Source organism: Coregonus clupeaformis, unplaced genomic scaffold (genome assembly GCF_020615455.1).
Source record: "Coregonus clupeaformis isolate EN_2021a unplaced genomic scaffold, ASM2061545v1 scaf0010, whole genome shotgun sequence".
Classification (NCBI taxonomy): Eukaryota; Metazoa; Chordata; class Actinopteri; order Salmoniformes; family Salmonidae; genus Coregonus; species Coregonus clupeaformis.
In genome coordinates this window covers 1,312,381-1,335,260 of record NW_025533465.1, presented here as the reverse complement: position 1 = coordinate 1,335,260, position 22,880 = coordinate 1,312,381, and the positions used below count along the sequence as shown (strand labels likewise).

Genomic DNA, 22,880 nt, shown 5'->3' with positions numbered 1-22,880 from the left:
AAGTCATTCCCGAAGATTATTATTTATTTTATGTGATTAGTGATTAATTTATATTTGTACATTTTACAGTCAACCCTGTTATGTGAACTGAACTCGTTTTATATATTTTTTCTAAACATTGGACATCCAATAGTCAAATAGTGTAAAAGCAGGTGAGTAGGTTCTACTCTTTTTGGACATTTTCTGGTGTTTTGTGATGGAAAACTGAGTGGGTCGAGCATAACACGTCAACCGTGTTACCTACCATGGATAGACAGGCTAGAAATGTTTTAACAATTTTAATTTGTTGGGTGAAGCTTGCATTCATTTTCCACTCTGTTGCACACAACAAGCTTCCATTCCACGTCACAAGGGAATTTATGGCTGATCCACCCTGTTACTTTATTTGGCACTTAATATGCACTTACTATAGTATTTTTATTTATTTGAAAAACTTTTTTTTATTAAGTTCTCTGTGCTCTTTATGACAATGTTAAACTTTTTTTTAAATACCAAGTACTACTTCTCCAAGGGCACCAAATTGGTGAAACGACCCATAGGCATTAAGGTGAATGTTTTGGATTCTAAACTGGGCACAAGCGAATTTTCTGGCCCATTAAATATGATGTTCTATAATGCTATTTGGTCACATGGTAATAGGTATGAACAAAAATATCCACACTAGTTATGTAATAAATAATTTATAAACAAAAGCTTCTTCCAACACCTGCTCAGTTTACAACCACTGTTTTATGTTCTATTTGACATATACCACAGTCAAACAAACACAAGGCATTGCTTTAATTATGCTAGACCTCCCAGAAGTGGGGATGCTATAAGGCAGTTAAAATAAATTAATGGCTGGGTAGATGTCAGTGCTCAGCTGTCTGCTGCAGGCTGTTGTTGATGGCTGATAAGGTCTGACTGGCTCCCTGCAGCTCCATACTGAGCTGACTGCTCCTCTCCAGCACCTCAGACAGCTCCTGCAGATTGGCCTCCATCCCATGGCCATGCTCCTCATAGCTGCTGAACATCTGCTCCTTCACCTGCTGGCACACCTCACTCACCTGGGGAGGGACACAAACACGCAAATACACATTAGTCACAGTCACACTCCTCCACATAAACATTAGACTCAATCTCAATGCATTCTTTTTTAACTACAGAAAATTATGACCATGTGCTTTTTACTCAACAGTAGAACAGTGATACCTTATTAATTAACTTGTTCTCGAAGGTGGTCATGATTTCCTGGTCCATGGCTCTGCTCTGGTTGATTCTCTCTATCAGATCCTGGGCCTTCTTGCCTATCTCCTCTATCGTTGAACTGAGAACATTTGTTGTCTCCTCACCTGGGAGCTCGCTGGAAGTACTGTTGTGTACATCACCTCTATCGGAGATGTTTGAAATGTTGATGCCGGAGTCCTCACTTCCATGAAAAAAAAAAGTTAAATACTGAACAGAACACATAATGAATAATACTTCAAACCCAGTAACTCCATACCTTTGCTGTCCATGGCTATTGTCCAGTGTCACAAACGAAAATGTCTCACCAGGGATGTCCTGGTCTGGCCCATGTCCTTTATCAGGGTCCTAAGGATACAGGGAGAAATGTCAATCAAACCATAATATTTTCTGAAAGCATACAGTTGTCAACAATAAGTAGCAAAGGATTCACAGGTGCAAGATATCAGTCATTCAGAGTTGAGCTGGACAGTCTCATATTTTCATTCATTTACCATGGGTGATGAGGGATGATGATGACCGGGTTTTGGTGTAGACTGAGAGGTAGGGGCTGGCTTTCCAAAGAAGAGCTGGGACATTTTCTATGAGCAAAATGGTGCATAGGAAAAATAAAAGCAACCGATATGGAAGTTAGCTAATTCTGTAACAACTCAACCAAAACCACTTTCTCTAACCTTCTCTGACTCAACTAACGTTAAATTAGGCTATGCTAGCCAGCTAGCCTAGCTAGGCATAAAGCTAACCTCAATCTGATCTGATCATGACAAAACCAAATAGGTATCCAGTTTCCACAGAGTTGTGTCAAGGGTAACTCGTGGTGGTAACCAAAATATTAGGAATATTTAGCGAAACTCCATTGGAAACAATAAAATACTGTTGCTGGCTACTTACCCCAAAAAATAACTATTATTCAGTTGCACTGTCTCATTAAAGTTTTCGTCAGAACTGTCTGGCCAACTCGAAAAATGCGCGCGAAAATGCGCTCTGGAGGACAAGTGCTGTGAACTGGTCAGCTGTTCAACTAGTGTCAATGTCGACTCAAAACAATACTGCATCAAGCACCCGCACGCATTCTGAATGATTGAATGCATATTCTTTCAAATAATTCTCAAACAAACAAATGTATCATCAAACATATGACATATTAAAATGAATTGTAAACTGTGAGGCTGGGGTCCGGTTAAGACAGTGGGGGAAAACATTTAGAGAGAGCACGAGAGCACTAGAGATGGGGTATTTTCAGGATGAACTTTGTGTGATCAAACAAACTTTAAAGTGCATCCAATCTGAGCTCAGACATTGTGAAAAGGTTTTGATATCTGGGGATTAGGCCTACTAAGGTAATGCCAGTGGGATTTAAACAGAAGTTTAAAAAAATACAGAAAAAGAGAGGGGGAGACAGGAAGAAGTTAAAACAAAGTCAAACCAAGGGCTGAATTTCATGTAAGGCAGTTCCTAAAATAGACAAAACACCTAGCACCAGAAGGGTGAACAGTATGATGCAGAGGAGATGGTGTGACAGACTGAGGAAGCTTTAGGGTCTTCAGTCTGAGACCTGAACTGAGACCTGAACTCCCGAAGTGTTATGCACTCTAGGGGCGTTTTCCCCCCTTCCCGACAGTCAATAGAACTATCATGCTTCACATGAGCAGTGGCCTAATCTTTGACGCAGTGTCTGGGTCAAACTGATATATAAGTGGTGTTGTATTGCAATAATTCCATAGCAAACACTGGGAAAAGGGTATTTGGCAGGGTCATCTGCACAGTGATTTGTCCTGGCAGGGGCTCAGAGGTAATTTAACCCATGCAGTGTCATTTCAGTTCCATTCTCAGTAAAGCAGATGCTGAAAAATGATTTTTGCCAGTGCTACAGACAGCTATGTCGGTCCGCTAATGCAGGACTAGTAAAGGCCCAGTGCACTACTTTTATGCTGCAGCACCATCAGCACCCATACTTCCCTTGGCTTTGGGCACGCATGAACGAAAGCAGGTGGCACGTGTATTCACACACACACACACACGTGTACATGAAGCATACACAATGTGAGAAGTCTTCGTTCTGTTGCAATATGTAGATATATTGAACCAACAGAACAAAACGTCCTCAAAGTTCAGGAGATAATCTCTGGAGGTTTTCCAGTGGCTCTAGCAGTTTAAATCCATCAGGAAATGAGGGACATGGGGTGGGCAGATAAAGGCTTGTCTCATAAAGGGAATAAAACCTCTAATCTTTTCAGATTCTGCTTCTTTGCATGTCTACTGCTGCTTTGAAATGGGGAATTATGAAACAGATAAATCCCTATACATGCCCAAGCCTGCTCTCTACATAAGGAAATAGAAGTCAGTCACTGAACATGAACCAACATAGCTCCTATTTTGGTAGAAATTATTAGTTTTAACACGGAGCCAAATAATACTATATTTATTTGATAGGGACAGCCTACATTGAGGCCATGAACTATGTGCTTATTTCCAGTTAGGATTTGGCTCATGAGGATGAGTTTCAAAATCTGTTTACCTTTAGCACTGCTAGTGCAACTAGCAGTTAGTCCGGTCTATGCCCTGAATTATGCCCAGTGGATGGAGAAGTATATTCCCTCTAAAATAATCTAGTGGAGGTGAACAACTACATGTTTCAAAGATGATAGTAGGCTTATATTGAATATGAAGAGCTCTTCAGTATTTCCTAAACAACATGGATTAACCAAATAGACCCACTACATGCGATCGTGTGTCGATTAACTATCTCCTGGAAAGGTTTTAATTCGCATTAGGATCTTCACGCCATGCGTCCTTTTAAGGAGACAAGATTTCTTGGTAATGTAAATCCATCAACTATAGAATTAAGCGCACACCATCAACTACATCTAGCTGATACGAGTTGGCTGTTTAAGTGGAGGCGGGTTAAAGTTTATCCCTTGAGTGTTGAACAGTGGGCGGTCTAGGAATACTACAGTTTACTATTTGAGAGCGTGAAAGTTGGTTGGGTTCACTTAAGCACCAAGGACAGAGACAGAGGGATGACAAAGAAGCGCGTCGAAGGAAAACGCCAAAAGGGATTTGGATTGACTTCTGAACATGGAAATTCATTTCAGATAGACATCAAAAAGTTTTATTTTCTTCAATTTAGTTATTTGTTTTAAATCAAAGCAAAGCCAGTTTGTTTCATCAAAACAACAGTCGACCAAAATCAAGGTATGCGGCTAACGCTTGTACTGTCAAAATGGTTTTGAAATTGTTTGGAAGTAATATCTCCATAAAAGTAATTATATTTGGTGGAGTTGTGTTCACCTCCAACTCCACTGAGACATTAACATATATACATGTTTCATGCTTTTCAATCTCCTTTAGGATCATTCGAACGGAGACGTCAATGAATTTGAGACTTGAGTGTTGCACGGATACAAGAATCACCACCAATCAAGTCCTGGTCTTGGTGTTGGGGGGGAAAATTTTCCTCATCTCCGGACATCTGCGCGTTTATCATCATTAGAGCTATATCGCTTAGGCTACTTTTCCATAATGAATGGCCTCAATTTCACCAGTTTTAATTTCAGTGATGAGGCACATGCTTCCCCACTAGTCTCCAAATTCGACGTACTAGTCACGACGGAAGACCCACTGTACAAGGAGTATAAGCCGGCGGTCCGGGACCTCATTCCGTTGCCAAAGGCAGTGGTGTACCTGCTGATTGCAGCACTGGTAGTGGTAGGAGTCGCCTATGCTATTGTTGGTCATCTGATCAAGGACCTTGCCCTTGATATAACAGGTAGGAACTTAAAATGTTCTAAAATCAGGTGGAAATGTAACTAATCTATGTAGTTGTTAGGCTGTTCCATCGCAATGTATAAGTGTACCAGATAACTTGTGACAAATAGGCGTAGGCCTAAACTTTTCTGTGCAAAATGGCAACATGACTAGCTAACACAGAGATGATCAGGGGCACCAGTCATGAAGCAAAAGTGCTTATCTCCCCTGTGTCCCCTCTGTTTAACCCCTTTCATCAGAATGTATTCTTGGCCCTACTGAGGAGGACCTGGAGAAGAACAGAAACCCGCAGTGCTTCATTCCCAGACACCCTCCCATAGTCCTGACCCACAATGCCTTCCACGTGTGGGACACAGATGATGTGGGCTTCCCCATGCCCCTGGATGAGAGCCCACCGGGCAGCCCTTTGCTGTTTCCTTTAATCCCCTACATCCCCTTCTTCCCCACCCATGGCACTGGCAACAACAACAGCCCTGCTGCCCTGGCCATAGACAGCAACCCTGGGCCTGGGCACTCTAACTCCCTCCCCAGGGAGATCTGAAAGGAGCCAGCACCACCTCCTTCCAGCCCTGTGGTCACTGGTTGGTTCTGATTACACCAAGCACGTCACAGGACTCAACAGACCTACTTAAGGTTATTAACAAGACAACTAAATAAGTTGTTATGTTAACACCACACAGCAACCAAAGCTTGACAAAGGAGAGTTTGAAGATAACTTTCATGCTGGTGCTATACAGTATCATCCTGTATTGACACTGAGATTTGTCTACTGCAGGGTTTCTTAATTAAACTATGGGTTGGGACTCTGAGTGGGCCCTGGGTATGTGAAAGGTGGGTCACAAGTTATGAGAATACATCTACAATCACACACTATTTATTCTTAATTTGGGTCGTTGGAGGACGATTTGGGTCATGGGAGGACGGTCAATTTCTCATTTGGGTCTCGAGCTGAAAAAGTTTAAGAACCCATGGTCTACTGAATGGACCATGTGCAGGAGAGGGGTTAATCAGTGGCTATTGCCATGAGAAGATGATTTAAAGACTGCAACACATTCAAAATGATCCACACTGATCCCATGGAAAAGGACTTGCCATGTCTCATCCGAAACCTATCACAATCACCTGCCTGCACCAGCCCCCTTTCTTATATAACATTTAAATACTGCTTCAGTATCCATCAAAACATGAAGAGATTTGGGGGCCTCTAAAAACTGCTATTCCTCTGTAATATAAATCTTGAGCTGCTTCATTTCAAGATCAAAGGGGAATAATGAGACCAATAGGGTGAAGGCTAAACAAGGGAACTGCTTATTACTAAATCTGAACTAAACTACCTTAAATAAAGCTTTCAGAAAGTCTCTCATGACTTGGTAGATCATCTTTTGATGAACTCCTAAATGTATTAATCATTGACTTGACAAAATGTCTGATTTTCTGATCAATGCAAAGCATTGCATGCATGGTGATATATGTGGAACTGTATGCAAAATGACTCCCAGATGTGGCTTTGTAGTTGAAATGAGAGTATGAGGGTGAACAAGATTAAGGAACAGCTAATCAAATCAAATCAAAATGTATTGGTCACATGCGCCGAATACAACAGGTGCAGACATTACAGTGAAATGCTTACTTACAGCCCTTAACCAACAGTGCATTTATTTTTAACAAAAAAAAAGTAAAAATAAAACAACAACAAAAAAAGTGTTGAGAAAAAAAAGAGCAGAAGTAAAATAAAGTAACAGTAGGGAGGCTATATATACAGGGGGGTACCGTTGCAGAGTCAATGTGCGGGGGCACCGGCTAGTTGAGGTAGTTGAAGTAATATGTACATGTGGGTAGAGTTAAAGTGACTATGCATAAATAATTAACAGAGTAGCAGCAGCGTAAAAAGGATGGGGTGGGGGGCAGTGCAAATAGTCCGGGTAGCCATGATTAGCTGTTCAGGAGTCTTATGGCTTGGGGGTAGAAGCTGTTGAGAAGTCTTTGGACCTAGACTTGGCACTCCGGTACCGCTTGCCGTGCGGTAGCAGAGAGAACAGTCTATGACTAGGGTGGCTGGAGTCTTTGACAATTTTGAGGGCCTTCCTCTGACACCGCCTGGTATAGAGGTCCTGGATGGCAGGAAGCTTGGCCCCAGTGATGTACTGGGCCGTACGCACTACCCTCTGTAGTGCCTTGCGGTCGGAGGCCAAGCAGTTGCCATACCAGGCGGTGATGCAACCAGTCAGGATGCTCTCGATGGTGCAGCTGTATAATTTTTTGAGGATCTGAGGACCCATGCCAAATCTTTTCAGTCTCCTGAGGGGGAATAGGCTTTGTCGTTCCCTCTTCACGATTGTCTTGGTGTGTTTGGACCATGATAGTTCGTTGGTGATGTGGACACCAAGGAACTTGAAGCTCTCAACCTGTTCCACTACAGCCCCGTCAATGAGAATGGGGGCGTGCTCAGTCCTCTTTTTTTTTCTTCCTGTAGTCCACAATCATCTCCTTTGTCTTGGTCACGTTGAGGGAGAGGTTGTTATCCTGGCACCACACGGCCAGGTCTCTGACCTCCTCCCTATAGGCTGTCTCATCGTTGTCGGTGATCAGGCCTACCACTGTTGTGTCGTCGGCAAACTTAATGATGGTGTTTGAGTCGGTGCCTGGCCATGCAGTCATGGGTGAACAGAGAGTACAGGAGGGGACTGAGGACGCACCCCTGAGGGGCCCCGTGTTGAGGATCAGTGTGGCAGATGTGTTGTTACCTACCCTTACCACCTGGGGGCGGCCCGTCAGGAAGTCCAGGATCCAGTTGCAGAGGGAGGTGTTTAGTCCCAGGATCCTTAGCTTAGTGATGAGCTTAGAGGGCACTATGCTCATCACTAAGCTAAGGATCCTGGGACTAAACACCTCCCTCTGCAACTGGATCCTGGACTTCCTGACGGGCCGCCCCCAGGTGGTAAGGGTAGGTAACAACACATCTGCCACACTGATCCTCAACACGGGGGCCCCTCAGGGGTGCGTGCTCAGTCCCCTCCTGTACTCTCTGTTCACCCATGACTGCATGGCCAGGCACGACTCCAACACCATCATCAGCTAATGGGTTTGTCCACTGGTTGTGCCAACTGAGGAATTTGACTTTACTGTCTGTATCTACATAATATGAAAAGGGACTACAATTATACAGTACCACATCAAAGCTGAGATGTTCATTGTCGTAGTAAATATTTGTACCGAGTTCAAACTAATGGCTATTACATCGGTTGTTATTATTTATTTGGGTATGTAGTGTACCTTCTGGAAGTTAGAAACTGCAAACATGATATGATGCAGGTGAACACACAGAATCAGATTGCACTGGATTAAAAATATATATAAATTGAAATATGCATATAAAACTGGATTCAAATACCTATGAAGCATTTTTATATCCAAGTGCTTGTGAAGACAGTTAGGATAGTTAGGACCTGGTAGGAAAAAATTGCATCCAAAAGTATGTTCCAACTAGAATTAGAGGTTCTACAGAGAAAGTTGGTTGATCTGTTCTGTATATAGATTGTTTTGTTCTGGGGAACCATTAGCTGGACTCCCAGACTCTGGTTTAAAATGTTATTTCCAGACGTTGAAGCCAAACAGAAAGACTTAAGGAGTTCCTGCAATTGATTAAGGAAACAACACTTAATCCCGTCTGTCCATTATTGCAGCCGACACAGGATTTCCCAGTCTTGGCAGAGCACGCAACAACATTCTCTTTATCACAAACTTTCAACAGCATCTATTCTGGCCATTCAAGTCAGCTTCAATAACATGCAAGGTTTTTTTTAAAGACTCCCGAATTCAGAAATTCAGTTCCATGTAAGTGTCTAAAGACAGCACAGGATGCTCAGGAAGATGTGCATGTACCACGGCATTGCTGTGCCAGGTTCATTGGAGGAAGCACAAGTTTTCAGGAGAAAGAATTCCAGTGAAGGGATTACACATGGCTGAAGTACAACTTCAATATTGCTCCTCAGCAGGATACTGATATGCACTGCAACGTACAGTCTGTGATTCAGACTACGAAACACTTACATAATACATAACAGTAAAGGGTAGAACATCTCATCTTCACAACAGCAAATTTATTCAGAATCTTGCAGGGATTGGGAATGAACTAGGCTACCAGCAAAAAATATATCCAATGTGCCGTTGCCTAAAACAAACTAACAGGAATAGACTTGACTCTTTATTTAGTATCATTGCAAACCATTCAGTACCATAGCAAATTATTTTAGGTTACACTTACAACCAAAGTGCTCTAATGTGTTAACCTTATTATCTCCCGTACACACAGTACACACACAAAGCTAAGAGACTACCCTGTGTACGATGACATGAGACTTAGAGGCAATGAAGGCGAGTCGTAATCCCACCTTCACTGGAATGACACAAATAACTCCTAAATCCTCTGGGTTAAATCTTGTCACACATCATTCAACACACCAAACCAAGTTACGCACCAGCCACAACAAGGAGAACAAGAATGTTATTCTGACAGGTTAAAACCGGACCTAGCACAGCCAGAGCAGAATAACAAACACTCAGCATTACCAGTGGTGATTACATTAGACTGACAACGTAAATCGTGGTACTTTCAAACATCTTTATTTGACCATTTCTAATTTGTCTCATGAACTGAGTGGACACAGCACAGAGTTTGTTGGTTTTGTATGGAAGGCTAAAGGGCTTCAAGTTAGCATCTTTACTGTACAAGCATTTCATTACATGGGAGCTCAAAGGTAGCCTCTGTGCAGTTTTCTAACATTTAAATTAAAAAACAGACTCACTGGTAAAGTTTCTTATGCTCTGATGTAGTGCACACATCAGCAGAGGAAACAGTACTAGCACTACCCCTCAGCACATGCATAGCTGCTGGTTAGGACTAAAGAGGAGTTATGTTTCATAAAATAGGTTTAAAGTATAACCTGTGTATCACGTGGCTAAACAATGGCAATAATCCAGCTAGAATCCCAGACAAGCTATAAGGAGAAAAGTCAGTCCTCTTTCCCTCCCTCTCAAACAGACAGATCTCTCTCTCTGGCAGTCTCTGGCCAGGGTACATTAAGGGTTCATGGGATTGTTCAGTGTTCATATGGTTACTAGGGAGCAAAGGGGTCCTGATGACACAGGCCTTGGATGGGATGTGTATGGTAATGTGAGCCTGTCCAAGAGGAAGCCTGAACAGAATCTAAGAGTCCAGTCGACACACAGGGCTGTCGTAGACCATCTGTAGGTTGACCTTGTGTCCCACCAGCTCACGGATGTTGTTGATACCATACTTGATCATGGTGGGCCTGAAGGAGACAGAGGAGGGCAGAGGAAAGAGTGTCAGGAAGATGACATAGTACATTATAAAGAGAGGTAGAAGAGAGCAGAGAGAAAGCGGGGACAAACAGGGATAGAGACAAAATAGAGAGAAAAGGTCTGTATGGACAGAGCAGATGGAGGAGAGGGGTTACACAGAGTAGATTATATGGTCCCTCCCAGCTCACTGACTATAGCCATTAGCAGTGGTTGTTCTCATAGATACAACTCCTCAGTGTCACCAGGGATCAAGCACCCGCAGTAGAGCACAAATATATCTAAATGGTCAGTTCTGACCTGCATCTGAAGAAACCATTATTCTAGGCTCATTAGGCAATATGGTGTTTTATGCTCATTGCTCAGATATAACAATCCAGAAGTAAACATGTCAACATGTGGGCCAACAGACTGGTGGCGTGTGCTAGAAGCATGGCTGCACATCTGGGGACATGATGTCAGATACAGAATGGTTTTGCTACTCTAGGTAGTGTTAGCTAGCACTAGTCGGCTGTACCTGCCTATAGCTTGTTCTCCATCTTTTTAAATCGTGAGGCAAAAAAAATTCAGCACTTTTATTTCCCTGACTAATTTTCTCATGCTCTCTCTTGTCTCTCTGCAGCAGACATACACAGAGTACAACAAACATTAAGAACACCTTCCTAATATTGAGTTGCACCCCCCCTTTTGCCATCAGAACAGCCTCAATTCTTCGGGGCACGGACTGTACAAGGTGTCAAAAGCGTTCCACAGGGATGCTGGCCCATGTTGACTTTAAATGCTTTCCACAGTTGTGTCAAGTTGGCTGGATGTCCTTTCGGTGGTGGACCATTCTTGATACACACCGGTGCGCCTGGCATACCCCATTCAAAGGCACTTAAATCTTTTGTCTTGCCCATTCACCCTCTGAATGGCACACATACACAATCCATGTCTCAATTGTCTCAAGGCTTAAAAATCCTTTAACCTGTCTCCTCCCCTTCATTTACACTGATTGAAGTGACATCAATAAGGGATCATAGCTTTCACCTGGATTCACATGGTCAGTCTATGTCATGGAAAGAGCAGGTGTTCCTAATGTTTTGTACACAGTGTATGTTTGGAACATAAAATCGCAGTATCGAATTGCAATAGATATAGAATTGTGAAAATGGTGAGAATCGCAATACATATCATATCGGCACCTAAGTATCGTGATAATATTGTATCGTGAGGTCCCTGGCACTTCCCAGCGCTAGAGACAGGGGTCAGAGAGAGTGGAAGTGGGGTAGGCCAGGCAGAAGGGGTTGTGTATTGCAGCTCTTGTATTAGACAAATGTTGGTCAGTCAATTCCATTACATCACCAGGAGCAGTGTGTTTCTTTGTCATTGACTCACCTCTCCAGAGACAGCCCCCAGGCAATGACCGTCACCCCCTCAGGGAGCCCCATAGGCAGCAGCATCTCTGGCCTGAACACCCCAGAGTTCCCCAGCTCCACCCACTTCTTCAGCCCTGGAGAGAGCAGGAATGGACAAATTAAGATGGATTCAGTGTGGATAGGACTACATCATCTATGGGCTTTAGGGTTTGAGAGTGAGACAAAAGCCCAAGGCTTATACACACATCACTCAAATGTGACAAATGCCAGGGTTTGAGGATATTCACAAGAACTGTACCTTCATGATAGCTGAACACTTCCATGCTCGGCTCGGTGTATGGATTGTAGGCAGGTTTGAAGCGTAATTTGGTGATTCCTGGAGAAAATTGAAAATATATTTACTTTCTCAGAAATACTATAACTGACAGACAGAGAAACAAGCTCATGTTGGACTACAGGCATTCAGGCCACTTCAGTACAGACAACTGAACCCACTGTAAAATAAATACATAATAATAATAATCAAATAAGAAGTGAGGTACTGGTAGGAGGGTGGGGGTCAATTCCAATTTCATTTGAAATTCCAATTCAATTCTTGAATTCACTCATTCATGAGAATGTACGTTGAATTACATTCGAATTTTAAAAAATCTTCAAGTTATGGAATTGGATTGAAATTGTAAAAACATTTCATCTTTGGAATTGAATTTCAATATTTTCCAGTTAATGGAATTAATGCATATAATATAAAACACTTACTGTAGGATTTGTTTTGAATCACTTCCATTTGTATTCTGATATTTCCACTATAGCTAGGCTGTCTGAACAGGGAAATGATCATCCTGAACGCCTGAAGGAATTGAATTTCGAATTTGAGGAATTGTTGGGGATAATAGTGAATTTGGAATTGAATTATTGTAATTAAGAGGAATTGAATTTTCTCTTAATTCAAAAACTTAAATGGAATTGGAATTGAATTACATTTCCTGGGAGATAATTGCATTAGAATTGAATTTGTGGAATTGCCCCAACCCTGACTGGTAGAGCCCTCACCTAGTTTATTGAAGAACTGATGAAGGATGCCCATGAGGTCACCCAGGGTAAGGCCATAATCGGCCACCACTCCCTCAATCTGGTGAAACTCTGCCAAGTGGGTGGCGTCCAGAGTTTCATTACGGAACACTCTGTCGATGGAGAAGTACTTGACAGGGGTGAACTTTTCCTGGTAGAGAGAAAGGTACATTTGAAATAGTTACAGAGGAAAGTTGCTCAATTGCTGCACTGTTAGAATGTAACATCACCCTCATGCAATTGCTTTCTAATTCATGAACAAATGTATATAGTGGGTTACCTGCTGAGCGAGTTTGTACAGCATGCGAGCGCTGACTGCTGTGGTGTGAGTACGGAGGATGTTCTTCTGAGCCTCCTCAATCTTCCAGTCATACTTGTACCTGTCAAACACAGACAGCGTTAAAAACAGAACAGATTGTGGTCATGGTGAGTGTGCGTGTAAATGCATGCGTATGGAAGATTAACTCTCACCCCTGTGATCCAAAGCCTCCCTCTGAATGGACCTTCCTCACTCTCTCCAGGTAGTCCTGGGGAAACTCATGGGCCTGAGCTGGGTCTGAGAAATATAATAGGAGGGGCCGCGGGTACCGGTAAGTTAAATGGAAATAATACTGATGGTATATGATGAAAACAGGTGAGTTATATCTAATGTAAATCTAGAGTCTGTTTTAGCTAGGGAAATCACATTTCCCTTTCAGCGTATCATCAATAATGCACCATTGTATCTTATCTAGGCATCAAGTCCAGACACATAGAGAAACCCAGTCGCTCACCAGACAGGAAGAAGGTGTCGTGTTGGTCTCTGGCCGGGTGCTGCTGGGGCTGGAACAGGGAGTCAAAGTTCCAGAAGGAGCTCTCAATGAAGTTGTTGGTGGGCATCTCAGTGAAGCTGAAGAAGACAGGAAGAGTGAGTACACACAGGTCTTAGATATAGGGTACTGTGTGTATATACTGATGGTGTCCTGCAAGGGCAGAATAGAGGATAGGAGACTCACCCCATCTCCAGGAAGATCTGTCTGAACTGCGTGCGGACCTTCATGAGCGGATGCAGGTGGCCACAGTCTGGGGCCACACCCATGGCCTCAAAGTTATAAGGCTTGAACTTCTTCTCCTTCCAGCTCCCACTGTCACAGACCAGAGAAAGGTCAATTTGGAGTAGAACATATAATATGTTCTAGAGAACATCAAATGAATGAGTGTATATGCCAAACACAAGCAAAGTCTGTGTGCAGATAAAACGTGGAGGCAAATAAACAAAAACACATTTAATTTTTGGGACACCTGAATACAGTTCTGTGACAAATCCCCTCATGTGATATTGCAGACCAGGAGATGGTGCATTTTCATTAAGCTGTTTTGGGGTATGAGAACTAACAAACTGTTTCAGACAATTACATGAAAAGCAGGCTTGGTCAAGAGATCAGCTGAATTTTGAGAGAGACTGCAGTTTCCAGGTAAATCAAAACTAATTGGATCATGTGCGGTACCTGATGAAAACACTGCCAATTTCACTAGAACAGGCAGTGATATGAATAGAAATGACACAGACGTCACTGTAAGTGAATTAACCACTTTAGGCTAACATACATTTGCCTTAGGACAGGGTCCTTAGCAGCAGCATCCAGGTTAGAGATACAGAATGAGGAATCCCCGGTCCATCTAAGCAATCATAGAGCGACCATGACAAACTTGACAGGTAAGGCAAAGCAGAGCAGGACTCACCTAGCGATCATCTCTGGGGTGAGCTCTGTCTCCTGCTTGGTGATGGTGGTGCTGAAACAGCTGCCCTTAGTGATCCAGTACGACTTGACCGTCCTAAAATTCACAGAAATAAATACTAAATACAATCATTCTCATTCAAACTTCATAAATGTGGTCATTTGAATGTGTTATATCAGATGAGTCACAAAAGGCCACAAGAGGTCTTATCTTGGGGAACATTGGGGATTGGGACACTATTAAGCAAATAGGATGTAGACAATCAACAATCTGTTGCTCAGTGTGTCTAAACTCTGGACACAGGGAACATTGCAGGGTTGAGTTCTCATACTGCTGTCCATTTGTGATATTAAAACCGAACAAAGCTTGGCACTGGAAGCATGCCATTTAGGGCACAGATATACAGAGAGCAAACGAGAGAGAGACCGAGAGAGATCTACCTCGGGGAACAATAGCCTGAGCTAGTGACGGAGCCAACATTAGTCTCACCAGGTACAGTATAAACCTCACCACTGGGATCATGACTGACTGGACCCAGAAAAGTGCTTGTGGTCTTTTAGCTGGTTCATTTACATTTAAGTCATTTAGCAGACGCTCTTATCCAGAGCGACTTACAGGAGCAATTAGGGTTAAGTGCCTTGCTCAAGGGCACATCGACAGATTTTTCACCTAGTCAGCTCGGGGATTAGAACCAGCGACCTTTCGGTTACTGGCACTACGCTCTTAACCACTAAGCTACCTGCCGCCCAATAAATAAAATTAATTTAGTGGACATTTTCATGTAGTCTGTTTGGGTGAACTCAATATTGTATATAAACACAGGGTTAGGGTACCGTATATATATATATATCATTGGGTGAACTAGACATCGCGACTCAGACAAGACGACAATATTGACTCACATCTGATCTGTGAATATTATTTAAGTAGGATGTAACTATGATATAAGATAGAATTTATATTCTAATCCAAATCTTATGTATTTCATATAATTTCTCAGCTGTTATTCAACTAAAGACTTAGGGGTCAACAAGTCAGAGAACATCATCAGCATGATTAATAAGCTCAAATAGGAGTGTGTATGAAGTTCCAGCTGGACTATGCTGAGGCTAGTTGTGACTGGGGCATCCTGAACATGCCTGGATGCCAGATGAGTGAACACAGTGTTGTACTGTGCTGAATGCCATCTATTGCCATCTACTGGTAGATATCAGTTAGGCCTATACTTAACATTTCACAGACGTTTTCACAGTAGTCAAATATTATCAACAGGTCTGATTCTTACACTTCAGAGAGCAGTTTGCGTTTCTTCAGCTCATTCTTCTCCTTCTCCTCCAGTTGAGACGCCTGGCCTTTCTGTACCAGGAGCAACTTGTCCCTCACCAAGTCCTCTAAGCTCTCCACCTGGGTACACACACACACACACACACACACACACACACAAACACACACACACACACACACACACACACACACACACACACGCGATTGATGTTTGTGTGTGTCATACTTATTTTCTCCATTATAAAAGCAACACTCAATCACAAAGCACACCAAGTCAGATAGATAAACTCACAGTCTTGAAGATCCTGGGTCCGCCCTCGTGGCCCTTGTCCAGACGGATCCACTTGTTGGACATGGCCTTGCTGAAACCCACCTTCCCAAAGGCTAATTTCTACACAGACAGAGACAAAATAATCCGTAAACACTGCCCCAATGCTCCATGTAGAGAGCATATACTGTATTGCTATGACCCAAAATCACAATGTAAAGCTCAACTTTTATTACATTATGTTTTTCATCCAAATAAACATCACAACATCATGGTACATATTTATCCAGGCACCCTGCAGGTCTTCTCACCATGAGCTGGCTCTGAGGCATCCCTTCCTCTGGGATGGAGCTGACGACTCGGGCCTCATGGCTGCCCTGCTCGGCTATCTCACAGCCTTCCCCAGTCAGCTCCCAGTGCTTCGAGGAGCGCTGCTCAGCTGAGATAACCTGCGCAGGGAAACAAACAACCATGATCAAAATCATAATGGAGCCTTGAAGCAGAGGACCACGCATTTGTCATCTTCTCAAGGTCTGACTGGTGTACACATCATGAATTAGCTATCACTGCATATTATACGTTTACCATGGACTCATTTCTACATCCAGTGACAATAACAGCTCCCAATTTATTAGTTCAGTCGAATTTCTCAATGTTGACATTCAATTACCATCCTATACAAGTAGTAGCCAACTAGGCGTATCAGACGTTGGTAGATAGCTTTTATTGAATCATCTTTAAGGCAAATGTCTTCATATTGAAGATGTCTAACAGTTTTTGGTCAAGTTTGCTGACTAGCAGTGCAGTGGAAAAGTCAGACTGAACAGTCACCACTGCATTGGATTGTAGTCACCATTGCATTGGATTGCCCTGTGTGTCTTGACAGGGACGCAAGTCTGTAATAGCATTGTGACTGTATTCAATAAGGGTAGCTAAATGTTGTATATATTCATGATCTACAATTATTTATTCTTCACAATAGAAGGTTGCTAACTAGCTGGCTAACATGATCCCGTTTATGTCCCTATTGCATCACTTTCCTATCCAATCGCCCATCATCATCGAATGAACATGAAAAGGCTATATGGACACGCTTGACGTCCAAACCGATATTTAATTAAAGATTTAAAATGAGGTTGGGGTTAAGGTTTTGGTTGAGGTAAGGGTGAGTTTTAGGTTTTTGTTAGTCGGTTTAAGCGTCAACTGTGTCCTATAGTCTCTGCCGAATGAACAGTCAGTGGACGGTCTCTTAACTTCCGCAGGTAAACTCACATCACCAAGTGCCTGTAGGCTCTTCACAGCCCCGACGATGGCTTGGTGGTCCACCCCAAGACTGGTCGCAACATCCTGACTGTCGACACCACCGTCCACCTTTTCCACCCGCCGAAGAAGTGTTTCTACAAGACCAGTGTCAGCCATGCTTGTCACAGCGAAGCCGAAAAGAGACCGGTAGTGAGCTCATTATTGGATATGTCGAAAGTACTGGAATACAAGAGCCAGTATTTTCAAATACCGTAAACCCATCAGAACAAGCGAAAAGTATTACCTGAATTGACATGTTGAAGAATTAAAAAAAATCCACTACACACTTGATTTATCCCATGCATTGCATGCAATGTACTGTCAGTGACTGAATTGCGACTGAGGATGAGAATGATTAGCACTTCACATGAATGGATATAGTTGAATGACTGATCTGATGTATCTTGGAAATATTGTGCTTGCTGTAGATAGGTGAAGTTTAAATGGAAGTAGGATCATACATAATTGTCCCACAAAAGGAGGCTATAACGTGTTTGCCTGGAATTGGAACGAATATTTAAATAGAAACATAATACAATTTTACTTAAACCAAAAACAATTTACTGCACATCTTCCTTGTTGAGAGATTCAAAAACGACAAATGTAAACGGACACGGAAATCCAGATGGATAGCTGTACCAAAGATGGAAGTATTCTGAACAAAAATATAAACGCAACATGTAAAGTGTTGGTCCCATGTTTCATGAGCTGAAATAAAAGATCCCAGAAATGTTCCATACACAGAAAAAGCTTATTTATCTCAAATTTAGTGCACAAACTTGTTTGCATCCCTGTTAGTGAGCATTTCTCCTTTGCCAAGATAATCCATCCACCTGACAGGTGTGGCATATCAAGAAGCTGATTAAACAGCATGATCATTACACAGGTGCACCTTGTGCTGGGGACAATAAAAGGACACTCTAAAATGTGCAGTTTTGTCACACAACACAATGCCACGGATGTCTCAAGTTGAGGGAGCGTGCAATTGGCATGCTGAGTGCAGGAATGTCCACCAGAGCTGTTAGAGAATTGGATGTTAATTTCTCTACCATAAGCAGCTTCCAACGCCGTTTTAGAGAATTTGGCAGTATGTCCAACCAGCAACACAACTGCAGCCCAACACCTCAACATCCGACAGCGTGTTCCCGTTCCCGCAAATATCCAGCAATTTCGCACAGCCATTCAAGAGGAGTGGGACAACATTCCACAGGCCTGATCAACTCTATGCAAAGGAGATGTGTCGTGCTGCATGAGGCAAATGGTGGTCACACCAGATACAGACTGGTTTTTTGATCCACGCCCCTATTTATTTTTTTAAGGCATCTGTGACCAACAGATGCATATCTGTATTCCCAGTCATGTGAAATCTATAGATTAGGGCATAATGCATTTATTTCAATTGACTGATTTCCTAATATGAACTGTAACGTAGTAAAATCTTTGAAATTGTTGCATGTTGCGTTTCTATTTTTGTTCAGTGTAAATTTGGCTCAATTGACTAATACACCTGTGCAGAAAGAAAGCTGTGCATTCATCACTCAAAGCAGTATATACAGTGCATTCTGAAAGTATTCAGACCCCTTGACTTTTTCCATAGTTTGTTGTTAGAGCCTTATTCTAAAATTGATTAAATTGTAATTTTTTCCTCATCAATCTACACACAATACCCCATAATGACAAAGCAAAAACAGGTTTTTAGAGATTTTTGCACATTTATTAAAAATCAAAAACTTAAATATCACAGTATTCAGACCCTTTACTCAGTACTTTGTTGAAGCACCTTTGGCAGCGATTACAGCCTTGAGTATGAAGCTACAACCTTGGCACACCTGTATTCTTCTCTGCAGATCCTCTCAAGCTCTGTCAGCTTGGATGGGGAGCGTCACTGCACAGCTATTTTCAGGTCTCGCCAGAGGTGTTCGATCGGGCTCAAGTCCGGGCTCTGGCTGGGCCACTCAAGGACATTTAGAGACTTGTCCCGAAGCCAATCCTGCGTTGTCTTGGCTTTGTGCTTAGGGTCGTTGTCCCCAGTCTGAGGTCCTGAGCAGGTTTTCATCAAGGATCTCTCTGTACTTTGCGCCGTTCATCTTTCCCTCGATCCTGACTAGTCTCCCAGTCCCTGCCGCTGAAAAACATCCCCACAGCATGATTCTGCCACCACCATGCTTCACCGTAGGGATGGTGCCAGGTTTCCTCCAGACGTGACGCTTGGCATTCAGGCCAATCTTGGTTTAATCAGACCAGAAAATCTTGTTTCTCATGGTCTGAGAGTCCTTTAGGTGCCTTTTGGCAAACTCCAAGCGGGCTGTCATTTTCGCCTTACAGATGGTTACTTACTGTAAGGCGAACGTCTAGCAACCGAAAGGTTCCAAGTTAGATTCTCATCACGGACAACTTCAGCATTTTAGCTAATTAGCAACTTTTCAACTACTTTTTAGCTATTTAGCAACTATTTAGCATGTTAGCTAACCCTTCCCCTAACCTTAACCTAACTCCTAAACTTAACATCTAGCAACCCAAAGGTTCCGAGTTCGAATTACATCACAGACAACTTTAGCATTTTAGCTCATTAGCAGCTTTTCGACTATTTACTACTTTGTAACTACTTAGCATGTTAGCTAACCCTTCCCCTAACCTTGACCATTTAACCTAACTCCTAAACTTAACCCTAACCCAGCAAGCTAACATTCTTTTTATTTATTTTATTTCACCTTTATTTAACCAGGTAAGCCAGTTGAGAACAAGTTCTCATTTACAACTGCGACCTGGCCAAGATAAAGCAAAGCAGTGCGATAAAAACAACAACACAGAGTTACATATGGGGTAAAACAAAACAAAGTCAGAAAATACAACAGAAAATATATTTACAGTGTGTGCAAATGTAGCAAGTTATGGAGGTAAGGCAATAAATAGGCTATAGTGAAAAATAATTACAATTAGTATTAACACTGGAATGATAGATGTGCAAGAGATTATGTGCAAATAGAGATACTGGGGTGAAAATGAGCAAAATAAATAACAATATAGGGATGAGGTAGTTGGGTGGGCTAATTTCAGATGGGCTGTGTACAGGTGCAGTGATCGGTAAGGTGCTCTGACAACTGATGCTTAAAGTTAGTGAGGGAGATGTGTCACCAGCTTCAGAGATTTTTGCAATTCGTTCCAGTCATTGGCAGCAGAGAACTGGAAGGAATGGCGGCCAAAGGAGATGTTGGCTTTGGGGATGACCAGTGAGATATACCTGCTGGAGCGCATACTACGGGTGGGTGTTGCTATGGTGACCAATGAGCTAAGATAAGGCGGGGATTTGCCTAGCAGTGATTTATAGATGGCCTGGAGCCAGTGGGTTTGACGACGAACATGTAATGAGGACCAGCCAACAAGAGCGTACAGGTCACAGTGGTGGGTAGTGTATGGGGCTTTGGAGACAAAACGGATGGCACTGTGATAGACTACATCCAATTTGCTGAGTAGAGTGTTGGAGGCTATTTTGTAAATGACATCGCCGAAGTCAAGGATCGGTAGGATAGTCAGTTTTACGAGGGCATGTTTGGCAGCATGAGTGAAGGAGGCTTTGTTGCGAAATAGGAAGCAGATTCTGGATTTAACTTTGGATTGGAGATTCTTAATGTGAGTCTGGAAGGAGAGTTCACAGTCTAACCAGACACCTAGGTATTTGTAGTTGTCCACATACTCTAAGTCAGACCCGTCGAGAGTAGTGATTCTAGTCGGGTGGGCGGGTGCCAGCAGCGTTCGATTGAAGAGCATGCATTTAGTTTTACTACTGTTTAAAAGCAGTTGGAGGCTACTGAAGGAGTGTTGTATGGCATTGAAGCTCGTTTGGAGGTTTGTTAACACAGTGTCCAATGATAATATAATAATATAATATGCCATTTAGCAGACGCTTTTATCCAAAGCGACTTACAGTCATGCGTGCATACATTTTTGTGTATGGGTGGTCCCGGGGATCGAACCCACTACCTTGGCGTTACAAGCGCCGTGCTCTACCAGCTGAGCTACAGAGGACCACTTGAAGGGCCAGATGTATACAAAATGGTGTCGTCTGCGTAGAGGTGGATCTGAGTCACCAGCAGCAAGAGCGACATCATTGATATACACAGAGAAAAGAGTCGGCCCAAGAATTGAACCCTGTGGCACCCCCATAGAGACTGCCATAGGTCCAGACAACAGGCCCTCCGATTTGACACATTGAACTCTATCTGAGAAGTAGTTGGTGAACCAGGCGAGGCAGTCATTTGAGAAACCAAGGCTATTTAGTCTGCCAATAAGAATGCGGTGGTTGACAGAGTCGAAAGCCTTGGCCAGGTCGATGAAGACGGCTGCACAGTACTGTCTATTATCGATCACGGTTATATCGTTTAGGACCTTGAGCGTGGCTGAAGTGCACCCATGACCAGCTCGGAAACCGGATTGCATAGCAGAGAAGGTACGGTGGGATTCGAAATGGTCGGTGATCTGTTTGTTAACTTGGCTTTCAAAAATGTTCGAAAGGGAGGGCAGGATGGATATAGGTCTGTAACAGTTTGGATCTAGAGTGTCACCCCCTTTGAAGAGGGGGATGACCGCGGCAGCTTTCCAATCTCTGGGGATCTCAGACGTTACGAAAGAGAGGTTGAACAGGCTAGTAATAGGGGTTGCGACAATTACGGCGGCTAGTTTTAGAAAGAAAGGGTCCAGATTGTCTAGCCCAGCTAATTTGTAGGGGTCCAGATTGTGCAGCTCTTTCAGAACATCAGCTGTCTGAATTTGTGTGAAGGAGAAGCGGGGGGGGCATGGGTGGTGGTTAACATGATCACGCTTCCTCCGACTCCATCGAAAGACATCAAGACTGAGCAGGTAATTCCTGATGTGGTGATGGTACCAGAGCCCGTCTCCACTCCATCTGTAGGTACAAACACCTAGCTGGCATCCCACCGTAGCTCCTCGAGACTGACAGTCAGTGCTGAAGCAGAGAGGGGCAGAGGGAGACATCCAGATCAGCTCAAAATAGGGTAAGCAGAGTATGCTGACCACAAATGGAAAGGCCTTTTGGTTAGACTGTAAATGGTATTAATCGAATCAAACATTTTGGAATGTAATGCCATTGCTTTTCTGCTTTCAGTGGGCTGTGGCACAAACAATTACCACAGACAACTGATGAGGAAATCAGTTGATACCCAACCAAGTACTACTTAGTAAACTGTCTTTCCTTTTTGTATCAATACACATTTTAACACTTCAAGTACCCGATTCCTAGATTCCTCGATTCCTCCAATCAGTTTGACACTTAATGTCATGTAATTTGTAGGAGTTGGTCGCAAACCAAAGAGCTGGATCAGATGCCCCAGCATTGTAAGGGAATAGGCTGTCATGACACTTCATCACAATCCACCACGTTCACCTCATTCAGGCTACAGCTGAACATGATCAACATATTACAGAATAACTAAAAACATGTTTAGACAATCAATAAAACTTGCGTAGGCAGCGGAGTGAAAACGGAGAAAAACTAAATTTCCGAAGGACCCATTATCCTCACTTCCTCCTCTGTATCCGCTGCTAAAGCC

General features: G+C 42.9%; 2 protein-coding genes across 3 annotated transcripts; both read right to left on the bottom strand.

Annotated features, from left to right (window-relative positions):
- Nucleotides 1–664: 664 nt before the first annotated feature.
- LOC121551126 (synaptonemal complex central element protein 2) lies at nt 665–2,225 on the bottom strand. The gene is made up of 5 exons (XM_041863680.1): nt 2,116–2,225; nt 1,719–1,805; nt 1,484–1,572; nt 1,192–1,408; nt 665–1,046 (listed from the first exon to the last, which is right to left on the bottom strand). Exons 2-5 carry the CDS (start codon nt 1,800–1,802, stop codon nt 852–854), a joined length of 585 nt encoding a protein of 194 aa, XP_041719614.1. The 5' UTR covers nt 1,803–1,805; nt 2,116–2,225; the 3' UTR covers nt 665–851.
- A 7,368-nt stretch (nt 2,226–9,593) lies between these two features.
- Nucleotides 9,594–17,468, bottom strand: LOC121551005 (phenylalanine--tRNA ligase alpha subunit). Of its 2 annotated transcripts, none has more exons than XM_041863507.2 (13): nt 17,284–17,468; nt 16,323–16,460; nt 16,036–16,134; nt 15,745–15,863; nt 14,463–14,555; nt 13,736–13,864; nt 13,514–13,629; nt 13,212–13,296; nt 13,021–13,120; nt 12,723–12,885; nt 11,968–12,045; nt 11,689–11,803; nt 9,594–10,304 (listed from the first exon to the last, which is right to left on the bottom strand). In XM_041863507.2, exons 1-13 carry the CDS (start codon nt 17,428–17,430, stop codon nt 10,199–10,201), a joined length of 1,488 nt encoding a protein of 495 aa, XP_041719441.1. In that variant the 5' UTR covers nt 17,431–17,468; the 3' UTR covers nt 9,594–10,198. The 2 variants fall into 2 exon arrangements, with proteins under 2 accessions (XP_041719441.1, XP_041719440.1); XM_041863506.2 differs by having other exon boundaries at nt 12,723–12,891; nt 17,284–17,467.
- Between the last annotated feature and the right edge of the window lie 5,412 nt (nt 17,469–22,880).

Coding starts and splice junctions, on each gene's coding strand:
- LOC121551126 (XM_041863680.1), bottom strand. CDS start 1,802: ATGTCCCAGCTCTTCTTTGGAAAGCCAGCCCCTACCTCTCAGTCTACA. Junction 1,573..1,718: donor ATCATCCCTCATCACCCATG/GTAAATGAATGA, acceptor CTGTATCCTTAG/GACCCTGATAAAGGACATGG. Junction 1,047..1,191: donor AGAACAAGTTAATTAATAAG/GTATCACTGTTC, acceptor GTCCCTCCCCAG/GTGAGTGAGGTGTGCCAGCA.
- LOC121551005 (XM_041863506.2), bottom strand. CDS start 17,430: ATGGCTGACACTGGTCTTGTAGAAACACTTCTTCGGCGGGTGGAAAAG. Junction 16,135..16,322: donor TGCCTCAGAGCCAGCTCATG/GTGAGAAGACCT, acceptor CTGTCTGTGTAG/AAATTAGCCTTTGGGAAGGT. Junction 13,297..13,513: donor CGACACCTTCTTCCTGTCTG/GTGAGCGACTGG, acceptor TATATTTCTCAG/ACCCAGCTCAGGCCCATGAG.